The sequence below is a fragment of the Symphalangus syndactylus genome, chromosome 15 (assembly GCF_028878055.3).
Source record: "Symphalangus syndactylus isolate Jambi chromosome 15, NHGRI_mSymSyn1-v2.1_pri, whole genome shotgun sequence".
Taxonomy (NCBI): Eukaryota; Metazoa; Chordata; class Mammalia; order Primates; family Hylobatidae; genus Symphalangus; species Symphalangus syndactylus.
Window position 1 is genome coordinate 28,770,462 of NC_072437.2, and position 25,151 is coordinate 28,795,612.

At 35.8% G+C, this 25,151-nt stretch overlaps 1 protein-coding gene across 2 annotated transcripts in view; it reads right to left on the reverse strand.

Moving 5' to 3' along the window:
- Positions 1–13,560: 13,560 nt before the first annotated feature.
- The window catches only part of GPC5 (glypican 5), a 1,476,320-nt gene continuing 1,464,729 nt past the window's right edge, over positions 13,561–25,151 (reverse strand). The window contains exons 8-9 of one of the 2 annotated variants that reach the window (XM_063618675.1): positions 20,479–20,629; positions 13,561–13,641 (exon numbers count right to left, since the gene is read on the reverse strand). In XM_063618675.1, coding sequence (XP_063474745.1) covers positions 13,623–13,641; positions 20,479–20,629 — 170 coding nt within the window. In that variant the 3' untranslated portion in view covers positions 13,561–13,622. Of the gene's footprint in view, positions 13,642–17,517; positions 20,630–25,151 lie in introns of those variants that run through there. The other variant, XM_063618676.1, reaches the window with a different exon arrangement.

A 25,151-nucleotide genomic window follows, 5' to 3' on the forward strand; every position in this document is an offset into this window, starting at 1 on the left:
CTTAGTACCAGAAGAAAATTCACTTGATATAAGTGATGTCATATAATAAAATGACTTGATTGCATAGTTGAAATTATATCTTCTGGTTTCATTCATAAAACAGCTACACTTTAAAAATTGTAAGTGCTTAGGCATGCAATAAAGGCTAGAGGAAATCATTGTCCTTATAGTGTTGAATCAGCATTTTTATGTTTTTTTTTTTTTTAATCTTAGAATTTGAGCTAAATGCCCAGCAATGTCTTGTAGAGCAGAGAAAGATTTCAAAGCCAAGTTCTTTTTACTATATGTTTCAAAGCCAAGGCCTCTCAATAATGTAGCAATTATTTTTTAAATAGCCTTGAAGATTTGTGATCTTGGGTATGGAATATCTAATAAGAATTGATTACTTTTATTCTGTTCTAATTTAATTTTACTCTTTGTGATTTTTATGGCTTAATGCTTTTATGTTAAAAATCAAATAAAGTAATCCAAGAAGACATTCATCAACTCATAGAATTACACCCTTTTCTATTCTTAGAAAAAATTCAGTCAAGATGGTTGACTTGAATGTTTGCTTAAAACATGTTATTAGTAGTGTAGTATTTTATAACCAAAGTATAATTCCCACTGCCAGCTCTGTATTTGTCATCTAGGTATCAAGAACAATCATGGGGTAAGATGGAAAGGGGTAGAATTTGGGTACCATACAGAACTGGGTTCAAGAGTTGGCTTTTGCCATTTGTTGTTTGAATAATGCCAAATAATTTTCTTGACTACTTAATACTTCAGTTTTCTCACCTATAAAGTCAGTGATGATAAGTCTTACTTGATGAGATTATTGTGAGGATTAAATAAAATAATTGATAATAGAAGACTTTTCACAGAGGAGATTTGCAGGCAATGCTGCTTCTCTTTATTGTGTTACGCACAGATTTGAACTTGAAAGTGAAGCAGAGAGGTGGTCATCCTGAAATTTTCAGAACTCACCAACATTTTTCATTAGCCTTCCCCACCATCATTACCCAAGGCGGAAATTCAAATTCAGCTTGCCCCTAAACCATTGGTTCCCAACCTTTTTGGCTCCAGGGACCTGTTTCATGGAAGGCAATGTTTGCATGAATGAGAGTTTGGGGGTTTGAGGGGATAGTTTCAGGATGAAACTGTTCTACCTCAGATCATCAGGCATTAGTTAGATTCTCATAAGGAACACACAACCTAGATACTTTGCATCCACAGTTTACAATAGGGTTTATGTGCTTATGAGAATCTAATGCCTGCCGATCTGACCGGAGATGGTGCTCAGGCAGTATTGCTGGCTCACCCACTGCTCACCTCCTGCTGTATGGCCCGGTTCCTAACAGGCCACAGATGGATACTGATCCATGGTTTGGGGGTTGGGGATCCTGCCCTAAACTTTTTTCTAGCCATATCTCAGTCCCTTAAAAGTAACTTTATTCCAACCAAAGGACATCCTCACTGGGCCCTACTTTTGATATCTTTTTGTCCTTATTTTTCTTGGTGAGATTGTTTTTCATCCTTCCTCTTAATTACCATTCTTCTGGTAAGGTCTAGCTGATGGGGTATCATTTTATGATTATCTACAGATTCAAATCCACACAGTTGTCTGCTTTCTGTGACTTTTCAGCACTTATTGCCTACACAGCTTATTAGGTATGTAATCATACCAAGCCTTATGTTAGTAATATCAGTGACAGCTGGGAATACAGTTCTTACTCATGCAGAGCCAGGTACCTAAGACACCCTCTGTTCATATTTATTGAAAAATGCCTTTTCTTAGCATAATTATTTTGGATATTGTTTAGTCATTATTTTGTACCTGTTTTGTGATCTCAGTCAGAGCTGAAGAATCATGTCTTAAACAAGATAGCACTTCATGAAAAGTCTCTTGCAAAAGTTGAGTTGAGGCAGTCCAGGCTGGTGTGGCACCCATGCAATGTGGATCATGTAGGATCCAGCACACTGATGATGGTTTTCTGTTCCTTCATCTCTGTAGTGTATTCCAGTCCTCCCTGTCCAGCCACTGGGTCCATGTTCTATTGCAGTAGTTTAGAGAAGGTAGGAAAGTGGAGAAAGCCCAAGCTCCAACTCTTCATAGGACAGTGTCTGGGAGCTGCCACATCACAGCACTGCTTACATTTCCGTCATGGGGGCCTCACCTAGCTGTGAGTGAGGCAGGGACATTCTGGGCATCTGTATTAAAAAAGATTTAATATTAGGGGAAGTGGTGTTAACAGTCTCTGCCACACATTTTAAAATATCTAGCTGGATAGTAAGTTGCCTGAGGGCAGGGATGTCAACTCACCACATACCTTGCAACGGGTCATGGATAGAAAACACACATTTTCAGAAACCTTGTAAGGAAGATAGAAGGTTACCTCATTTGGAGCATTGATGTCATTCTTTCAAATACATAAGTTTTGGAGCCAATGTTTGCACTTCTGATATTAGAAAATAACAAGATGAAGCGGCAGAACAGGTTTTATTTTGAGAGCAATGAGAGAAACATGCCAGTTTCCATTTAACAGCACCTCACAGGATGGCAGGTTTTTCATAGGATAAACAGAAGTCAGGACAAAGGCCAGAAACTAGATTTTTGTCAGGGTACCTGGAGCTCATTTAACAGAGAAAGAGTGGCCCATGCTCTCGAAATTTACAAGAAACTTGCATATAAACTGGAATTCCAGTTGAATTTATTCTGTGCAATTTGTGGCTCATTTTTAGTGCTTGTAATACTTTTGTTTGTTGTTTTGCATTGATAAATGTCATGATGCATGGAAATCTCCCTTAGTAACTGGAATGTTCCTGGTAATCAGTCAAGCAGAACAAAATGAAAGTGATAGTCTTGAGGAATATCTAAAACCCTGGAGATTTTGATGAGCATCCCTGCCCGCATCTCCTCCCACCCCCCAAAGTGAAAATCTTTCTAGTGCTGATGATAAGGCCCCCAGATACTCTGCCTCTCCCCAGGCATAGAGTCAGGTTAACACAGCTTAGTTTTTACCCGCTGACTTCTTTGATTGATTTTATGGTAAACTCATCTTTCTGTTCACACATTAGTGAGATACACGAATACCAATTAATTTCTCTTATATTTCTTAGCTCTTCTTTCCATGCTCTATTCAATCAGATTTTTGGCCAGGGAGATTTTGACTCCTTAATAAGTGACTCTCAGACACAGTAAGTGTGAATCTCACCACTCAATGGGAAATCTATTTCTTCCAAGTTTGGGAGGCTTCCTGTAGAGTTTTTTCTATTTTAACCGTTATGGTATACTTACAAAATAATATCCTGATTGGTGCTTAAGTTTTGGAGACATAAAATATACTACAAAGGAGTGGTTTATATTTTCTCTGGAATTAATTAAATCTCAGGTAAAAAACTCTTCGTCTATTATTATTATCTAGAATGATTCTTAGAAAGGAATATCCATATTCTAGAAGCCCCTGTGGTGTGGGAGAAGGAGAGGAAAATGAATGGGAGCAGCAGAGGCAGCTGTCTGTAACTTGAATTTACATGAACCCCTGCTCTCTTTTCGTATTCTTCTGTAAAGTCTTGTAATATGTTCATGTTCTTCTATATCCCTCCATGCCTTCCTCTCTCCTACTCTTCTATTTCTCTTTCTTTTTTTTTTTTTTAAAAACAATCAAGGCCTAAATGACAGCTATACCCCAAAGTGTTTTGAGATAATGATTGCTTAAAATGGCTTAATGGATGCTGGGTAGCAAAATGCTGTTTTATCTTTTTTAATCTTTGTTCCCAAATATATGACCAAAGGAGAGTAACAACAAATCCACCGACAGTAGAAAATCAGGGGCAATATGTTATTTTCTAAAAAGCAAAACTGAGTGATATTTTCATGCAAAATACAAACTTGGACATGTTGCATTTTCATGCAAGTGACATGCTGGCCCTAAAGTATTGGAAGTTCAAGTTACCATGTATCTAAATGCTGAACTTTCTACTAAGAATAATATTGGTCTCAGAATTAACTAAAAGATGTGAACCAAGTGAGCAACGTGGAATCTTATCTATACAAGAATAAACGTTGGTCTTTACTGGTATGTGTAGAGGTTTGTCATAGGGAAATCAGATTGACCTATTCACCATCTGAGCAGCATATACTATGTGAGGTAGTCCATTTGGGCCCAGTGGAGTTCATCTGCTCTTTATACCTGACTCGCCTGTACAACTACCAGCTTAACCTGGGTTCTTTCTTACTGTTACCTATTTTTTTGTCCTCATAAATGTTACAAGCACATCTTGCTTATAAATTGTCAGTTAATTATTCACAAGGCATTAGAACTAATAAAAAAATTTTATAAAATGCTGAGTTCCAATGAGTTTTAAATTGTATAGAATAGTTATGCAAGAGAAAGAATAAAAAGAGATTTAGAGAAAAGACTGTAAAGACCTAGTATCTCATCACTTTTAGATATTATAAGTGAGTAATTTTCAAAATAGCAGGAGGGACTGGTTAGCAAAAAGTGAAGAAGAAGAACCCATTATTATCTGTCTGGGAAACACTTATTTAAAAAAAACACAGCTTGGCAAATTATCCCTAGCTGGTGACAATACTTAATTTCTAAAACCCTGCACTCATATCCCATCCAGGAAATTCTCAAAGAGGGTAATTTTGAATGGAAAATTAGTCCATACTCAAAGAGTGTGAAGTTTGTATGTTTATTAAAAGGAACCACAGATGAGCAAATTTGAAAAACCCTATTGTAGACCTAATTATGTGTTCGTCATGGAAACCTTTTTCTCCCTAGACCCCACCCTCAGTGATTCTGATACAGTAGCAAGATTGGATTCAAATCTGGGAATCTAAACACTATATTCTCTTTGAGATTGGGAACACATCTGCATTTTCTGAGTGTATAGCATAGGCGTGCCCTATTGTGCAGAGCAAATACATGTCTGTTGAATAAATGCGCTTTTATATCATAAACAAATGTGTATTAATTGGGCTCTTTCATAGTGCAAGGGATAGCAACTTGTTCAGCTTATCTTATTTAAAAAGGGTGATAGCAGACCTGAGGGTAAAGGGTAGGGTGGCCAGAATTCTTGAGCCAGATCAACCCATAGGCTTCTGCTGAAATATGCTTTGCTGATTTTATTATTCATGTCCTGCTTTGGGGTCTTATTAATTGGAATAACAGACTGCCTTAGATAAAAGCATGACTGCATGGAAAGTGATGGTGAAATGTTAATCAGTCTGTATAGACTTCTGTCTGAGAATGGTCCTGTGTCAAGGAAATATGTCCAGAGGTCCCATGCTGACAAAGCATGATGGGGTCAAAGGATCTTGTATTGGATTAATGTGCATGAGGACAGGGAATGGAGGAGATGAGAAAAAACAGACGTAAAGTGTCAAAGGATTTTGGAACTGACTACTGGAAACTATGCCCTAACACAGATGCCAAGGCGTGAATAGCACAGGCATGGCCGATTTCATAGGCTAGGATGCAGATAACATCCACAAGTAGCATTCTAAAGTGAAATGCACTTTGATACATGCATTTGCAGGATGTAAAGTCTATTCCTTTCAAGCTATTCTTATCATTTAAACATTTGGTAAACCAAAGTGTTTACTAATTTCTGGGATGGGGAAGCTGGAAGGGGAGAAGCAATTCTAATGACTTTTTGACATGCAGCTAAAATCCTTGGATGTTGCAACTACACCCAGAGATTGTGTTGGGAAGGACTGCCATAGCACCATCCCAGAGAACTGGTGCCCCAGATAACAGGAGGCAAGTTCAGAAGGACTATCAGTGGCTGGGAGATGGTGGGTTCCAGTATGGAGAATCAGCACCCTTTCTTAGTTATTCTCAATCAAGGAGTTCAATGATTTCTCCTAAGATTTCGTCTCTTTTAAACTTCATTGTATATTGAGAAGTATTATTTATGGCAAGGAAATATCTCTGTAGTAATGGAGTGTTTGTATGAACAAGACACATGGTCTTCTCTTTCAAGGTGTCTTGAAGCACAAAAATTTTGATGAAGTCCATTTTATCATTTTTTTCTTTTTTCTTTTCACTTATGCTTTAAGTGTCATATGTAAAAACACATTCTTATTCCAAGACCACAAAAATTTATCTCTACGTGTTTTTTTTTAAAAGTTTTATAGTTTTAGCTCTTATGTTAGATCTGTGACCATTCTGAGTTAATTTTTGTGAATGATGTGAAATAGAATTCAGTTACAATTCTATTGCATTGATCTGTACATCTTTACTATGCCAGCCAGCACCACACTTGTCTTGATTACTGTAGCTGTGTACTAAGTTTTGGAATCGGGAAGAGTGAGTCTTCCCACCTTGTTATTTTTAAAGATTGTTTGTGGATTCCTCGTCTCTTGCATTTGCATATACATTTTAGGATCAACATCATTTTCTGCAAAAAAAAAAAAAAAAAAAAAGCAGCTGGGTTTCAATAGAGACTGCACTGAAACTGTAGACGAATGTGGGGATTATTGCCATTTAAGTATTATTAAACATTCTGATGAAAGCACATGGGATGTCTTTCCATTCATTTAGGTCCTCTTTAGTTATTTTTCCGAACACGTTTATGATTTTGTGTATATTTTGTGTGAATAAGTCCTATTCTCCTTTCATGAAATTTATTTCTAAGGCTTAATCTTTTTGATTCTATTGTAAATGGGATCATTTTCTTAATTTCCCTTTTGGATTATAATTGTTCATTGCTAGTGTAGAGAAATCTCATTGATCTTGTATTTTGCAACCTTTCAATCCTGATCTTATGTGAGGATCTTATATCCTGAGCTCATTAGTTTACTATTTTTAGTGGATTCATAATTCTGTATCTCTACAAGTTTATGTCATATGTAATTAGAGATAGCTTTACTTCTTTGTTAATCTGGATTCCTTTTTCTTTTTCCTGACTAATGCCCAACTGTCTTGGCTAGAACCTCCACTATAATGTTGAATAGAGGCTGAAAGAGCCAACATCCTTTCTTGTTCCTGCTCTTAGAGGGAAAGCTTTCAGTCTTTTATTAGTAGATATGATTTTGGAGGTGGGTTTTTTATAGATACATTTTGTCAGATTAAGGAAGTTCCCTTCTATTACAGCAACTCTGAATACGGATTCCTCTTAAGGATTGTCCTTATTGTTCATTTTGTTGCCTTTTATTTGTTTAGTTCTTGCTGCACTAGTACTTGCCTTGAACTGGTACTTTTGCTGGGTTACCTAGACAGCCCACTATAGATCTGCAGAGTCTGGAACGATGGAATCTGCTGATGTCCACCAGCTACCAAATCTACCTGGAATTGCTTTTCCAGCTCATTGAGTTCAGGGAAAAGAGAGCTGCCACCCAGCTGTGGAGCTGCTGGAGCAGTTTTTCCACATGGCTTAGCTGTGGGGGACAGGTGCAGTACCTAACTGGAATGCCACTGCCTCATGCTGCTTTTACTGAGCTTCTTTAGATTTTGTGGAGTAAATGCTTCTCAATTTGCTGTAAGCCCTTTGAGTAATCTCCAGACATTGAATGATTACCATTGCTAATTTTGACCAGGTTAATAGATGATTTCCTGGGAAAGTTTTCTGCAAGCCCTTCACACTGCCATTCTGGAAGTTGTGATTTTCCTACCCTTTCTTAGAGTTTTCAGTACCTAGGGGGTATTTAGAAGGACACGTTTTGCTAATACATGAATAAAAGGAGATTTCTCCAGGTTACTACATACTTTCTTGCTTCAGATTTATGACTAAGGAAGACTAATGAAGTTTTTTTCTTAATAATGATAATTGTTCAATTCCCACCTATGAGTGAAAACATGCGGTGTTTGGTTTTCTGTCCTTGCTATAGTTTGCTCAGAATGGTGGTTTCCAGCTTCATCCAGAACAATGAGAACACTTGGACACAGGGTGGGGAACATCACACACTGGGGCCTGTCATGGGATGGGGGGAGGGATAGCATTAGCAGATACACCTAACGTAAATGAGGAGTTAATGGGTGCAGCACACCAACATGGCACATGTATACATATGTAACAAATCTGCACGTTGCGCAGATGTATCCTAGAACTTAAAGTATAATAATAAAAAAAAATAATAATTTTCCCCAAGGTGTCTTGATGTCTCTACCTGTAGATCTGTGCAGTCCAATATGGTAGCCACTACCATATTGCAATATGCAATATGGTGTGTCTGAATTGAGATGTACAGTAAGCACATACTCGATTTCAAAAAATTACTGAAATTAGAATATAAAATCTCATTGATGGTTTTTATGTTGCTTATGTGTTGGAATGGTAATATTTTGTATATGTTGGGTTAAATAACATCTGTTACTAAATTATTTTGAGCTCTGACTTTTTACTTTCTTTTTTTTAAGTGGTTACTGGGAATTTTACATTATATATGTTGCTCACGTTATATTTCTACTGGACAGCGCTGCCTTATATCACCCTATGCAATCAGCTGTGAAGAGAAGAGAATCAATAATACATCAGTTTTCCTCAGAAGGGATTGTGAGCTTAGCAGGCACACAAGATTTAATAGACTAGTTTTCAGTACGGACATCTTCAAAATTTTTTGGCTTTCAGGATGGATTTCACTACATTAAGAGCTCAGATATGGAATAGCAAAAGATGTAGCCGTGTGAGGTGGCTCACGCCTGTTATCCCAGCATTTTGGGAGGCCGAGGTGGTTGGATCATGAAGTCAGGAGATTGAGATCATCCTGGTTAATACGGTGAAACCCCTGGCTAAAACAGTGAAACGCTATTTCTACTAAAAATACAAAAAATTAGCCAGGTGTGGTGGCACGTGCCTGTAGTCCCAGCTACTCGGGAGGCTGAGGCAGGAGAATCGCTTGAACCTGGGAGGCAAAGGTTGCCGTGAGACGAGATTGTGCCACTGCACTCCAGTCACGGTGACAGAGCGAGACTCCATCTCAAAAAACAAAAAACCAAAAAGATGTATAAGTTAGTCTATTTGGCTATAACAATAATATTTATAATCTGTATTAAGTTTTTTATTTACAAATATTTTCATATTAATATATCTCATTTTTTTACCCCCATTTTGTTTGGCAAAGGTGGTAATTATTAATATTATAACTCTTTTAGGGTGTTTTTAAGGTTAATTAGAACAAATACAGTAAAATGGCATCCTTTTTTTCTTGAGTCTTCTTATGACCAGATTTGATTCAATACATATATTTGGACTTGTACTAACTTAAAGAACAGTGTTACCAAGAGGGATTAAAAAGCCTTTAATAAACTTTGGTCTACTAGGGAAAATAACACAAATACACCAATGATTGTAATCTAATTTTGTGTTTAAGTTGATGGTTTGTTTTTGGTTAAGGAAGAATAAATTACCTCCTTTCTTTTTCTCACTGAAGGAATGATAACTAAGCAAAGAAGAAATCATGAAGGAGTGTAAAATTTTATTGAGATTTTTATTGGAACTTTGTTTATGATATATTAATAATTTAATGTCTCTCAATAGAGAATTGATTAAATGTGATATTCATATGAAGAATACTATGAATCATTTATAGTTATTTTCAGCATATTTCATGACCCAGAAATCATTGATGATATATTGTTAAGCAGTACACATGGTTTAAATAGACATAGCATCATCATATTTTTAAATACTTATGTAAATATATAGTCATTCTATTCCTCTCATCTCTTTATATGTCTTCTATAGAGATATCTATATCTAGATGTGTATGTGTAAATTTTATGTAGCTCTATTTCTATAAATAGGTATGATATTTTTTAAAAGTTACAGAATATTGGCTGGGTGTGGTGGCTCACGACCGTAATCCCAGCACTTTGGGAGGCTAAGGCGGGTGGATCACCTGAGGTTGGGAGTTCGAGACCAGCCTGACCAACATTGAGAAACTCCGTCTCTAGTAAAAATACAAAATTGGCCATGTGTGGTAGCGCATGCCTGTAATCACAGCTACTCAGGAGGCTGAGGCAGGAGAATTGCTTGAACTCGGGAGGTGGAGGTTGTGGTGAGCTGTGGCACTCCAGCCTGGGCAACAAGAGTGCAAAACTCTGTCTCAAAGAAAATAAATAAATAAATAAATAAAAGCTTACGGAATACTAACAGAGCTAGAAGAGTTTTGGGGATCTTGAGTCTGCTTTACTATTTCTAATAATTTTAGTAAAAATATTTTTCATTAGAAAAAAGTTTTTAAAATAAGGTTTTATAAAAGACATTGTATTTTAGGTAAATCACAAAGGACAATAGGGATGTAAACTGGCCATTGTTCTATCAGTGTTAATACTTATGAATATACTGTCCATTAAATTATTGTCTCTATTATCTTACAGTGAAATTCATCCTTTGGTTACTAAGGTTTCCTGTAATATGGAGACAATTCACTCGATGTTAACAAAAGGTTTCCTGTAATATGGAGATAATTCATTCGATGTTTTCTATTTCTCTGGTAAGAGAAATATAAAAATATTTTCTTTTTAGGCCCAATGGAGACAAATAGCTAACATTTCTCTGGATTTTAAAAGAAGAATAGAACTCTAGAAATTAAAGGCCACATATTTCAACTATAGCTGACATGTCCTTATGTTTTTCAACAGAATGAAGGAACCCTCCTCTAAAGGAAAGTTGTTTAGAAAGATTTCAACTGTTCATATTTTCTCAATATTTTGAAATTGCTAGAATATGCCATAGCACAATAAAGTGTTTTAAATACTGACAAAGAATCTTCAGTTAAATATGAAAATATTCTATTGATCTTCATGTTTCAAGATACAACCTAATTATAATCTGGTACAGAAATGGGTAAATCTAAAGCTTGCAAGGCAAAATACTAGCATAGAAAACAATATTAGTAGCAAAGAAGAAATGTTTTTTAACCTTGAAATGTGACATAAAATCTATTTTGATTTTATTTTCTATATTTTCATAGTAAATTGCTGGCATTTAAAAAATTATGATGTATATACTAGAATATGTTATTTGTCAAGATATCCTGAATAATTTAGCAAATTGGTCAATCTATTAAGAATCAGACTGTGAATATGAAAAGAGATTAATGTTTATATTAAACGCGTTATATTGAAAACTCTATTAGATTATTTCTACTTTTCGAATCAATATCAAGGTATAGTAATACTTTACAACCTCTCTCAATAGCCTCATTTTCCCTTTAAAGTCAAGAGTCTATTCTTTGTTTTTAAATTTAATTTAATTTTAAGTTCTGGGATACCTGTGCAGGACGTGCAGGTTTGTTACATAGGTAAACGTGTGCCTTGGTGGTTTGCTGCACCCATCAACCCATCACCTTGGTATTAAGCTCCACATGCATTAGCTTTTTATCCTGATGGTCTCCGCCCCCGCTGCCTTCCTTGTGACAGGCTCCAGTGAGTGCTACTCCCCAGCCTGCATCCATGTGTTCTCATTGTTCAGCTCCCATTTATAAGTGAGAACGTGTGGTGTTTGATTTTTCTGTTCCTGTGTTAGTTTGCTGAGGATAATGGCTTCTAGCTCCATCCATGTCCCTGCAAAGGCCATGATCTCGTTCCTTTTTATGGCTGCATAGTATTCCATGGTGTATATGTACCACATTTTCTTTATCCAGTCTATCACTGATGGGCATTTGGGCTGATTCCATGTCTCTGCTATTGTGAATAGTGCTGTGATGAACATATGCATGCGTGTGTCTTTATAATAGAATGATTTATAATCCTTTGGGTATATACCCAGTAATGGGATTGCTGGTCAAATGGTATTTCTGGTTCTAGATCTTTGAGGAATCTCCACACTATCTTTCACAATGGTTCAACTAATTTGTATTTCCACCAACTTTGTAAAAGTGTTCCTATTTCTCCACATCCTCTCCAGCATCTGTTGTTTCCTGACTTTTTAATAATCACTATTCTGACTGGTGTGAGATGGTATCTCATTGTGGTTTGATTTGCATTTCTCTAATGACCAGTGATGTTGAGTTTTTTTTATATATGATGTTTGTTGGCCACATAAATGTCTTCTTTTGAGAAGTGTCTATTCATGTCCTTTGCCCACTTTTTAATGGGGTTGTTTGGATTTTTTCTTATAAATTTAAGTTCATTGAATCTACAAGTGTCTGTTCTTAGTCTCTCAAATTGGTACATTTGCCTATTTCTATTGGTTTAGTCCCTGTGGCTATGGGGCAATTTCTGTTGAAGCTTTTGGTTGCTTTGAAGTAATTTCTGTTGAAGCTTTTGGTTGCTTTGAAGTAACAATTTGGATTCAATGCAGTGTACATAGAGGTTTTCTTAAAAAATAAGTCGTTGGTCTTTTCTAGTTCAAACTAGTTGTGTTACTTTGGGTAATTCACATATCCTTTCTGGATTTTAGTCTTTCTTTTCTGCAAAACGCTACAAACACATACTCTTTAAATTTCATATAGTTTTAAAATAAAATGACTTCATGATATTAATCATTTATAACTTAGTGCGAAAGATTTTACCTAAAAGCAAGTTTTGATAAGATGTCAGCTAATATTTATTTAACACCACAGTGTGCTAATCATCATACCTAGACACAATGAGTAATTAAATCTTTCCAACAAACCTGTCAGGGGGTATATAATCATCTTCATTTCATGAATATTTCAGAGAAGTCAAATTGTTGCCTGTGGTAACACAACTAGTTCATGAGATATCCGGCATTCAAAACCAGGACTAGTCTTATTTCCAAGCCCGAGTTATAGTTTTACTCATAGTCTCCTATGCAGGTGCTGAGGTAGAGACGATATAGACTTTGGGGGCACTGAAAGCTGACTATCACTGAAGGAGAAAAAGCACAAAAATTGGTGACTTGAGGAGGAGAATGAGACTATTTAATTCCCTTGAATTATCATTTATTCCTTGGTCAGCTTAACTCCAATTAGTTAACAGCCTAAAAGCAAGTGGGTGGTGAAATGTTACACTTGTATATTTTTCATAAGATTAATAAGTGAACAGTTTGTGTTGTATTGCTTTGTTCCAGAAGAAATAGTCTTTTAAGAAAAGCAGAATTTTTACCTAAGCCTGTATAAGTGAGGATTTCTGAAATATATCTTTATGCATGTCTTTTTATTGCTTCAGTGGTCATGTACATTGTCTTGTGTATAGTGAGAGCTTGCTTAATGTTTATTGGTTTGAAATTAGAATGAAAGCCCATATGGAAAAATAGTAACTTGCAGTTTGATAAAAGTTATCTATTTCATCAACCTTCTCAAATTTCAAACAAAAAGCCTGGAATAACTGACATAAAGGCAAATTTTATACAAATATAAATATAAGCATAAATACAATCATAGCAACAATAAACATGAATATATTATGGATAGATATAGATAAATGTGTACATGTGTCTGTGGATTTAAATTCAATCACACCCATACTATAATAGATGTGTAGCCAAAATAGAAGTAAATGAAATTATTCAATATAAATTTATTGCAGTTAACCATCTGTGATGAAATTCTCATGGGATTCTCTTTAATTTTTTTATAAATGAGGAAAATGAAATACTACAATTATAAACACACCATATTTATAAGCTTTCTTTTTAAATAAGCTGTGATTCTAAGCTTCCATCTGCTTTCTTGCTGAATGACATAGAGCATTTGTTTCCTCTGCTGCACTTCTGGTCTTTCTTCATTTTCTGAGCGAGCCCCTGCAATACAGAGGCCCAGATAACATGCTCCTATGTTCTGTCAGCTTGTTCTGCAATAAATCATCAGAGGCAACAACATTTGTTTACACCTATTTAGAAGGGTCTCCTGGGAAAAATCTGTGAGAAGAGAAAGTACTGTCAACTGTTTTGTAACTTCATCTCTTACTTCCAGGTCCTTTTATCTTTGTCTTTTATAGGAGTCAGTCTATGCATTATTTCTTTTTGAATATTATGAGACACCACAACTGGATTAGTGAGGACCCTGGATCTTAACTCCTATAAGACAAGCTAGAAAAACAATAGTTAGTGACTAAATATTTAATCGTATGATAGATTTTTTTTTGGCTCATACTGTCTTATACATTAAACAAAAGTGAAGAATGTTTGCTATGATGGTTCTTCCCTTTAATCATCAAAAGATAAATGTTATATAGAAAAGCCCCATCCTTATATGTAATAAAGAAATTGGAGTTTTAAACCTATGCAGAAGTTGCAACTAAAATTGTATTTCAGGCATTACTTTTTCAAGTGCCTTTTATATATTAGCAAATGGTAAATTATGTGACATCAAATAAACAAATGTTCTGTCTTATTGCATCAATAATGTTTTCTGTTTTGGCCTAGAAATCTAGAATTCTAAAAATACAGAAGAAAATTTAGGGATTATCTGGCTCAACCACATTATTTTACAAATAAAGAACCGAAGTTCAAAGAGTTATGGGATTTGCTGAAGGTCATACAGAAAATTACTGCTAAAGCCTTTGAAGCTCCATTTGCTGTTTTCTCCAGCATTTTTGGATGCTTGTGAGTCAATGAACGAGCCAGCTACCCCATCAGATGGCCACACTAGGGCACCTGGCATATGGAATCTCCTCAGGATCCTCACCTTTATTACTAGAGCTAAATTTGAGATGAAAGACAAATGAAAAATAAAGTATCTTAGAAGACATTTTAGAAAGTGAATGAAACGAGGGAACATTTAAAAATAGCCTATACAACCTGCAAGTAGCCTAACCTAACCTAATTGACCTATCAAAGGTTTTCTGAACCCTGGGATACTGACTGGTGCAGTGGAAAAAAGGATTTTGAAGGTTGATTTGTTTTAGAATGCTTGCTTTGTCAATTATTGGCAATGTGACCTTTATGAAGTGATTTTGCCTCTCAGAGATAACCACTTGGGGGTAACTTAGGTGAGATACTGAGCAACACACTTCTTGTTTACTCATATTTGTTCCTCCCACCGCTTGGGCTGTGCTGGTACCCCACAGTATAATAATCACACAGAGATGGAGGTCTACATTCACCAGTCAAGGAGACCTTCAAGCAAGGTTTGGAGGTCTCTAAATTTGTCATTGTAGACACCAATTCACATTTGAATACTGGGTCAGAGCTAATATCCTTTTATATTCAATGAAAGAAAGACCACTTATTCCCAATACTTAAAAAAATAAACTTTCAGCGAATAAGCCTCATAGCCAGGATGAGTCCAGGCAAAACATGAAACATGAAGCAGGCAGGATGGGTTCCTTGCGCATTCCAGAGTCCATCGCTTCTCTTCTCTTTCCCTTTCCTAAACCCTACTCATTCACTCTCCAACCATCTTCTCTATGCTCTGGATATGGTTTGGCTCTAGGTCCTCACCAAAATCTCATGTTGAATTTTAATTCCCAGTGTTAGGAAGGGGCCTGGTGGGAGGTGATTGGTTCATGGGGCTGGAGGTCCCCTTTGCTGTTCTCCTGATAGTGAGTTCTCACGAGATCAGGTTGTTTGAAAGTGGGTAGCACTTCCCCATTCACTCTCTCTCTCCTGCTGCCGTTTGAAGATTGTGCCTGCTTCCCTTTTGCCTTCTACCATGATTGTAAGTTTCCTGAGGCCTTCCCAGCTATGCCTCCTGTACAACCTACAGAACTGTGAGTCAATTAAACCTCTTTTCTTCATAAATTACCCAGTCTCAGGAAGTTCTTTATAGTAGTGTGAAAACAGACTAACACAGCTCTCTTCCCCTGTCAAAAACTTATTGACAGGCAGAATCCATAACTAAATATTCTAATGTTGTCCTATCCTGGAAACATGTGCACTTTAACAGAAAGTGCTGTGGGAAGGGAACAAACACGAATCATTATGGCTCATCATGGGCCAGCAGGGTCCTAATAGGTGTTGGATTATCTAGTTCTCTAAGTAACACTGTGAGGTAGATACAGTTATCTCAATTTTTACGGATAAGAAAACAGAAAGGAAATAGAGACAGTAGCCGGAAAATGTTTGTGGGGAATGAGTATGTATATAGATGGGGCAGCAGGGTGGGGGGTGTCAAGGAGAGGAGTGAGAATGTGCCCTGGGTGAGCAAATCACATCGACTTTGCAAATTGAGTCCTGGAACTCTTTGATCACAATTATGGAGTCACTCTTTCTTGAACATACTATACTGTTCACAGCATTTGTCTTAAAGCTGGGCCTTCTTGTTCTTGTTCTTCTTTTTTCTTTCTTCTTCTTATGCTAGTGGTCTTGGCTGAGTAATCTCAGGAAAATCAGAGACCTCCCTTTTTTTCTAAGAGTCTTCATTCCTTCTAATCCAACGTTTTCAAAGGTGGCTATCAAACTCATTAAAGTAAGAATTTACTTATTACTGCAGTCAATCTCATTCCTTCTGTCTCCAACCAGTTTTAATCCTTAAACGTTCACTGTTCTGTTCTTAATTCTATGGTCTTTCAAATTCTGGTATATTGTCTTTCACTCTGGTCTTCAATGTAGTCAAAGTAAAATTTTAAGGGGAAAATAAGATGCGTGATCTTCTCACAAACATTTTCATGAAGTTGATTCCAGTGTGACAACTGGCAAGTGCAGGAAGGCAAAAGTGTCTTAAATCAGATGTTTCCAAAAAGTAACCATGGACATCCACTCCTACTCTACTCTCTTCCAGGTAAGTTATTGTTTTTTCTGCTACAGAAATATAAATTATATTCTGATGAAATTACTCAGTTTTCTCTGTGCAAGGAGGCAGAAAGGATAGCTTAATAATTATATTTGATTAGATCTCTATTCATAAAATAATTATAACAGTAATTCAGTCACTCTAATTTTAGTAAAGGCAAGGAAAGCAGACTTTTGACTTGAGAAATATGTTTTATCTGTATTTTAATCAAAAATGACTTGTATACAACAATCTCATTTAAAGAATAACTTGATACATTCACATTCATACCTAACAACATTAAAAATTATTATTTCTGAATTTTCATAACCCATGTAATTGTACATAAATGACATTAAAGTTTGCAAAGTAAATACAATAGTGATGTAGCCTGCTCAACAAAGTTCTCATTCAGAATAAGAGACGTCTAGGTTGAATATATTCATTCAAGAAAAAAAATCATTTTTATTGTCCTTGAAGGATTCTGATGTTAGAAACAATATTTTATATGATAGCAAACAGTTAGTAATAAATGAATTTAGTCCTTTTCAAAGCATCATTATTGAGCACTTCAGAAAATCTGAGTGTTGGGAGGAAAGAGCTTATTAACCTCAGTCCTTTTTTAGTGAGAATATAACCATGCAGACATTATTTCATTGATAAGATATTCCTGAATAAATAGAGGATAAAGGCAAATCTAAGATTTAAAAAATAATATTCTGCCATGTCCTTTTCCTTCCTTCCCTTCTTCCTTCCCTCCCTCCTTTCCTTCCTTCCTTCCTTCCTTCCTTCCTTCCTCCCTCCCTCCCTCCCTCCCTCCCTCCTCTCCTTCCTCCTCTCCTTCCTTTCTTTTTTTTTATGCCATCCTATGGCCAGAGAAATGTTTTATACCTTTTTGTTGCACAGGAAACTGAAATAAACTTCATGATTCCATTAGAGTTGCAACAGTTGTGTTTTTTTTCTCATTCTCGGCAGCTTATTTATTTTCAGGGCTGATGTGTTTAGAGTGGATTTGAATATATGGGAGGGTAATGAACGGTACTAAAAAAAGTCCATGTTTACACTTCTCCTTTTTATTATGTTTCTACACTAATGTGCATTTTGATAATTAGACAATTATTCTATAGCCAATTGTATTTGTTAAATCCTAGTTTGGAGACTTAAGTAGTCTCTGAATGATTTTTGTGCTAATCTGTAGTTCCTTGCTGTTGTTCCAAAACTGTATCTTTGAACCAGGAAGGTACACAGTTTATTTAAAGGTATTATACTCACCATCTAACTCTGTTATGACTAGTTGTATGACATCTGTCAAATTCCCTAATATTTATAAGCTCAGTTTTCTCATTGGTAAAATGGAAATGTCAGTGTTTTTGGGGAGATTAAATGACATTGTGCATAAAGGCATTTATCATGGTGCCTATACAAAGAATGGCCAAGTAAATGTTAGTTCTGCTTCTAAACCTAGTCTCCCCAATATATGCAAAATATCAGACTAAGTTTTATAATTACTTAAACTCATATAAAAATAACTCAGGGATTCAAGAATATGGCTCTTTTAAAAATTACACCAGCATAAAATGTGACTATAAGATGTGTGTGATATTTTTAAATACATACATTCAGTCTGATGTAATCTGTTAAATAATCTTGGAAAGTAGACATATATCCAACACTTTTATCATTGCTCAAAACTTTCTTAGACCTTATTAATGCAAAACTCTCCAGAAGAAAATTCTGAGCCATATAAAAAATCAGCATTATTGTTTTTATTTGACTGAAAATCCAGCCTATCTTTGAGGGGGCGAAGAAAGTCCAATGAGATACTCTCTCTCTCTCATTTGAAAGAACTTTGTAATTCATAAGAAACTATGTAGATATGAAATGTCACAGAATGGGAAGTATTAATGGATAAGTATCCTTAGTGAGAATATTAACAATTTTGCCTTAGGCTCTTAAAGAAATTCTGAAAACCCCTCAGTGTTTTAAGCTCTAGCAGCACCGTTATTGCTTATATAGTCCCCAAAGCGCCCACCTGCAGATAACACCCATCTGAGCATGTAAAACTTAGTTTGTTTTTTTTTAAAATTTCATATCTTCTATTGACTTTACCACTCTGCTTTTGTCCATTTCTTGCCATATCTAAAATTATCTTCTGTCAATTAATTTTATCCATATATCTTAGACTGCTAAAGCATGCTCTTCAGTTTGTTTGTCTTTAGAATTAAATTCCTCTTAAGTTGGTCTGAAATTTTGCCGTAGCAAGCCAATCATGACTTCGGCTGGAGGGCAGCAAATGAGTGCCTTAGTATCACTTTTTTCCAAGACTGATTTAAATGAAGACCTGAGGTTGAAGTAAAAAAATTTCAAAATAGGTTTAAGTTTGTAATTTGTGGAGTGTGTCAAGGTGAGTGCAAATGAGTTATTAACCGAATGGATCGGGGAATGTTAGGTGTGGAATGGAAGCCTAGGAAAGTGGCATCCAGAACTGACAGGTAGAATAACACTTCCGGTTGTGAGGCATGTTTGAACAGAGAGTAAAACCTGATTGGGCAGCTTAAGTGTTGTGATTTAAACTAACCATCCTTAGATCATTTTGTTAATTGAGAACTTAAGAGAGAACAGGGTTTGATCATACATTGTTTCCTGATTGGCAGAAATGGATTTTACCTCATTAATGTTTGCAGTTGGCTGTGTCTTGTTTACGTCTTTGTCAGAAGTCATTTCAAATTTTTTTTTTTTATTTGAGGTCAGCAATTCCCTTTTCTATTCTGTGACTTTGTATTAATTATATTTTCTCTCTGTTGACTGGATGTGATACTTATTAATAAAAACTAACTTCTCTTTTCCTCAAGTATAGCCATATACATATCCTATTAGTGTCTATTGAGGCAACTTATCCCAACTGAGAAATTAGGGACTGTTGGTTTGCAGCTCCATTAATGAGCAAATAGCAAAAGAGCTAAAGTGTTGCATATCTTATTTTCTGGACATGTCTGCGGATATTCATAGGAACCTTAGAAATGCATAGGTAGGCAATTGTTCAACATCAGGCTTTAAAAAGTAGTACATAATATTTTGAAAATGGGTGAAAATATCATTTTTGCCTGAAGAAAATACAAATATTCTTCAAATTTTTCCACCAAATATTTATTTATTGGAGATATTCCTAGAGCAAGCATGTGGTTCCCAACATAGCTAAATCTATGAGGCAAAGAGAGAGGCGGGAGCAGAGGCACAATACCAAAGATGCATTTTGAATATAATGGAATACAAATCAGGTGTTACTAAAATACTCAGCTTTAAGGTTCATCAGTGGCTAAGTTACAGTGGGTCAAAATTATCAAAGTTCTTCAGTGAAATTATGTGAAATGCTTCTCAAGAATCTACCCCATAACTTATAGACATTCAGACATTTCCTGCTACAGCTTGCAAAAATGGAAGTCTCTTGAATATGCATGCATACTACTTGCCATTGTATGTTTTGATTTATTTCATGATATTCTAATTTCAGTACTTTGAGAAATACTGCATATTGTTTTCATTGTCTGGCAAACACACTTTCAAATGAAAACATTTTTAATTTAGAAAGGAAGGGGCTTGGAATTGATAATAAAATTACAGATACATTGAATTCTTCTTATTCAAAGTCACTTCTCTGCCTTTCACATCTTCAGATTTAATATATTAGAAGTTAAGAAGGTTTTCAGTTAGATTGAAAAAAGACATATTTTTAAAGTGTGTCATTTAAACATTGAGTTTTAGGGACTTTATGAATATTTCAGCTTGGCTTCTGAGAAGTTAGTGTAACATATCTTTTCATAAATATAATTGTTATATTGAAAAAGGATCTCTTATTCCAGGCATATGTAGAGAGAGAAGAAATCGAGACTTCAGTAGGGTATGTCAGGACAGAAGAGTTCAGTTACCAAATCCCAGGAAGTGACATCACCACACTTATCAGAGTGAATGTCATAGATTCAGTCGCCGCTGCACATCCTGCTCCCGTTGTGTCTAAAGTACTGCCAGTGTCTTGATGGATTTGCTTTACATCACTGAAGTTCATATCATCTGGCATCCCTGTAGAGGCAAATAAGAAAGCACAGCATGATGCATGACCACTTCACCATAATACATCTAGAACAACTCTTAAACTCAAAGCGTGGACAGCACTGTTTTTGGGGAACGTTCTCTGTGTTCACCTAACTCTAAATGATTAATATGACACAGGTATTTCCATCCTACTTAAACTGAAGAGTTCAAGCTCTTGTGTGAAAATTCTTAGAAATATTACAAGAGCAAAGTGAAAAGATTTTTAGCTTTTTAAAATTTTTGGAACATTTCTGTACCACTGGTAAGAAAGTGAAGACATTTAATTAATTAATATATCCTGAGGTATGGGATTAGTTCTTGTTTCAGAGATGTATCAACTTCAGTAACTGAAAACTTTTCCCGTGAAAATAAAACCAGGTGGGGATATAATTGAATAAAGGTAGAATTTCTACAGATCATATTTTACATTAGAATAAAGTAGGCCTAAGATCTTTTTCAAATTTATTTTTACTTGACAAATTTTATAGATATTGATGGGGTACAATGTGATATTTTGACATATATACCAGGAGGAATGATAAAATCAAGCTGGCTACCATATCCATCACCTCACATCCTTAGCATTTTTCTTGTGGAGAGAACATTTGAAATGTACCTTCTTAGCAATTTGGAAATATACAGTACATTATGAATGATAGTCACCATGCTGCGCAATGGTCTAAAACATTTCTTCCTCCTGTCTAACTAAACTTTGTACCCTCCACCCACCATCCCCCCTCCCTTCCCCACATCCATCCCCTGGCAGCCACCCTTGTACTTTCCCCTTTTATGACTTCAGCTATTTTAGATTCCACATGTAAGTAAGATCAGGAATAGGATCTTATGGAAATAGCAAATAGCAAAGAATAATAGCAATAAATGTTAAATTATATCTTTCATACACACATACAGCTGTGAGGATGGAGGTGTAGATATCTATCAGCAGATCAAAGAAGTTGTTAATGGGTGGACTGGAGAATGATGTTAGGGATAAAGTGTTTCATTTAAAAAAATGCAGGCAAAGTCATAGACCAAGATCCAGTCGCATTCTGGTTATTACTTCTATACGTTATGAAACCTGACAAGTTGAGGAAAAGACTAACCCCTTAATTAACTGGGTTGAAAGAACTGCTTTTTAAAGATGTTTACCTTAATATGATACACTTAGGGAATTACTGATTCATCTCTTATTATCTAGTGCCATCAGTGTTCTGAGACTAAGTGACTGAATTATCTCATGGCATGCCACTATCAGTCACAATTAACAGATTTAAATTCATTGTTACTGCAGCCACAAATATTGACATGGTAATTACAGAGAGATTGAAAGAATAAACTGCATATAAGGAAAAGTCAATATTTATGTAATTAGGCTAATACATATATATATAATTCAGAAGATAAGCTGTGCTGCATTCAGAGATGAGAGCATTAAAACGAAGCAAAGCTCTGCTGATGTGACATATTGATTTTACAGTCTGAGCTCTTACATTATTATTCGTTGTTTGGGTGCCTGTTTTGCCCTTCTGTGTCATTAGGCAAGATGAATAAACTAGTGATTCCCTTTTCTATTTGTTTTAAATACGGACTAGAGTGGAGTGTGAATATTTCAGTCATGGCTTTATACCTCTTGTTAAGCTTAACAAGAAGCTATGAGGACTCCAGGCAATTAAAAATACATTTTTTTTTTCTAAGATAACTACATAAATTTGAGCTTTACAGGATTTACTTTTCATTTTTAAGCATTGTGAGTTTGTGTTTGGATGGGATCCATGAATAAGGTTTTCTTATGCCATTCTGAGCTTATATTTTGTTCATTCATGAGCCAGACACTGATTTAGGTTTAGTGGATGCCATCATGGGTGAAAATATGTAAGTAGAAAGATGTTAAATCTTATGCCTGCAAGCCAGACAATGGCAGGAGAGCTTTTCTGCCTTCAATCAGATGCTATTTTACCGTCTTACATTAAGGTGTTACTAATAAATAAATGTAACAGTTCTAAGGAATATGGCCTTTGAGTAACAAAAGTATGAAAAGAATTCAAGATCTGTTCAAGAGCCTGGCAGTCATGGCTGTAGTTATGGATCACATCACAACCGTGTTATCTGTAAAAAGACATTAGCATGCCAAAAATTCTAGCTCCATGATTATTTGATGCAATGATTATTTTCATAAAGAAATTTAATTAACCAAGCTTATAAATTATACCAAGGCTTATAAAGACCTGTAAAATAAAAAATTAGTTTGGAGATTTATTGTATTAACACATTAAATAAAAAGTAATTTTTGCATACTCTTATATGCGTAATAGCAACACACAAAGTGTCAATAAATTCATAGTTTTGCTCTTGGTGTTTATGGTCTGATGGGGAAAGAAAATCGTGTTATTAAAAAATGAAGGTAATATTATTACACAGGTACAGGCCTGGTGATTGGTGCTATGAAATATGGTAGGCCGAGAGCAGTGGCTCACACCTGTAATCTCAGCACTTTGGGAGGCTGAGGCAGGCAGTTCACCTGAGGTCGAGAGTACAAGACCAGCCGGACCAAGATGGAGAAACCCCGTCTCTACGAAAAATACAAAATTAGCCAGTTGTGGTGGCACATGCCTGTAATCCCAGCTACTTGGGAAGCTGAGGCAGGAGAATCACTTGAACTCGGGAGGTGGAGGTTGCGGTGAGCCTAGATTGTGCCATTGCACTCCAGCCTGGGCAACAAGAGCGAAACTACATCTCAAAATAAGGTAAAGGGATGTAACTTGGTCAGGGAGTGCTCTGCTAAGGAAGTGGTAAAGTGTATTAATTTATTTGATAATATCTACAGAGCCCTTGCTGTGGTGCCAGGTACAGTTACAAGTACTTCACAAATGTTAAGTCATTTAATTTTCACAACAGTCTCATAAAATAGGCACTGTTATTATTACCTGCTTTTGTAGATGAGGAAACTGAGGCACTAGAAAGTTAAGTGACCACAAGCAGTGGAGCCAAGATCAAATCCAGAAGTCTAGACCCAGTCTGTGCTCTGATCACCTGCCTCCCTGATTCCAAGCACATTGCTTGGCACCAACAAGTCAATACTTACATTGAGAAAAAAAAGATAAATTACGTTACCTACAAAGTGCATTAGGAGTGTTTTCTCTCCTTCCTTGTCATCTGGGATGGCTGAGTAGGTGCTACTTTGGGGTATTAATTGAGTAGTCAGAAGTATTCAGGGGTAGAATCCATGTGGGCAAGTGAATTATGATGAATCAGAATGGCCTGATGAATCTGAGAGGACAGCACCTTTTTGTCATTTACACAGAGGCAGGAGAGTGTGGGTATTTTCCTCTATCTCTATTTCATCTGTCTACGTATTTTAAAAATGCTCTTAGTTTCACTAAGGAAAGGCAAGTATGTTTAGAGACAATTTGTTCTATTTTTAATAAAATTGCATGGACAAGAATGTATACGTTGTTAATGTGCTCGTTCATTTATAAAATCTATTCACTGCCAGCTCTGTGTCAGGTATGGTGCTGGAGAGTGAATACACAGTGTGCACTTACAGCCTTTTCCTTCATACTTAGACGAGTCAGATATATATATATATATATATATATCTCCACCAGGTATCTTTTTCACCATTCCAGTGGTGAGAGTATGGGGCAGATGGAATGCTGGGAGCAGGACTCCAGATCCTATAGATCATCATTTGAATTCAACACTAAGTTAATCATGAAGTCAAAATAATTTATTTCTAGAAAATATCTATTTTTAAGGTAGCTATAGTCATGACACCTCAAAAAATATCTATTACAAAGAACATTTTTAATGAATATTGTTGAATGAATAAATTGAATAATGACTTATTTACACAAGAACAGGATAAGGTTGATATAATTATTTCCCCTTATTCTGAAGATTAGGAAGTATGATAGAATTACGTTCCCTTATTCTAAATATTAGGAACAGGTGTGGAAGAAGTAATTTACTGAAGGTAACATAGCTGTGGCAGAATTCCAGTTGTGCCCCATTCAAATGTGGTCCTCATCGATTCCAGAGCCATACTGTTTGCCACTACACATTCAAAGCATTGAACTCAAGGTCAATGCCACAGTCTAACTGGTTGACTTTAGCTATGACCCACATTTCTTGGAACTTTCAAATGAGAGCATTTTCAGTAAGAGAGGAGAGTTAATCAAAATATCTTGCTGGCTAAATTATTAAATCAGTATTTGAAAGAATAAGCTAGAATTTTATCCCATAGCATTGTCTAAAGTAAACGTCTGTGGGACCGATACTTAAGTAAAAATAATGAGGAAGTAAACAAAATATATAGGTCTATGTTTTTATTTATATACAGTTGAATAAAGCCTACATATTTTAACTCAGAATCTATAAAGAGAAATTTAATAGTTTTGACATCACACAAGAAAAGAACCTTCGGTACAACAAAAAACACCACAACAAAATTGAGGATACACACAGAAAAATGGAGAAAATTTTGCATCATAGATTGCAGCAAAAAGATCAT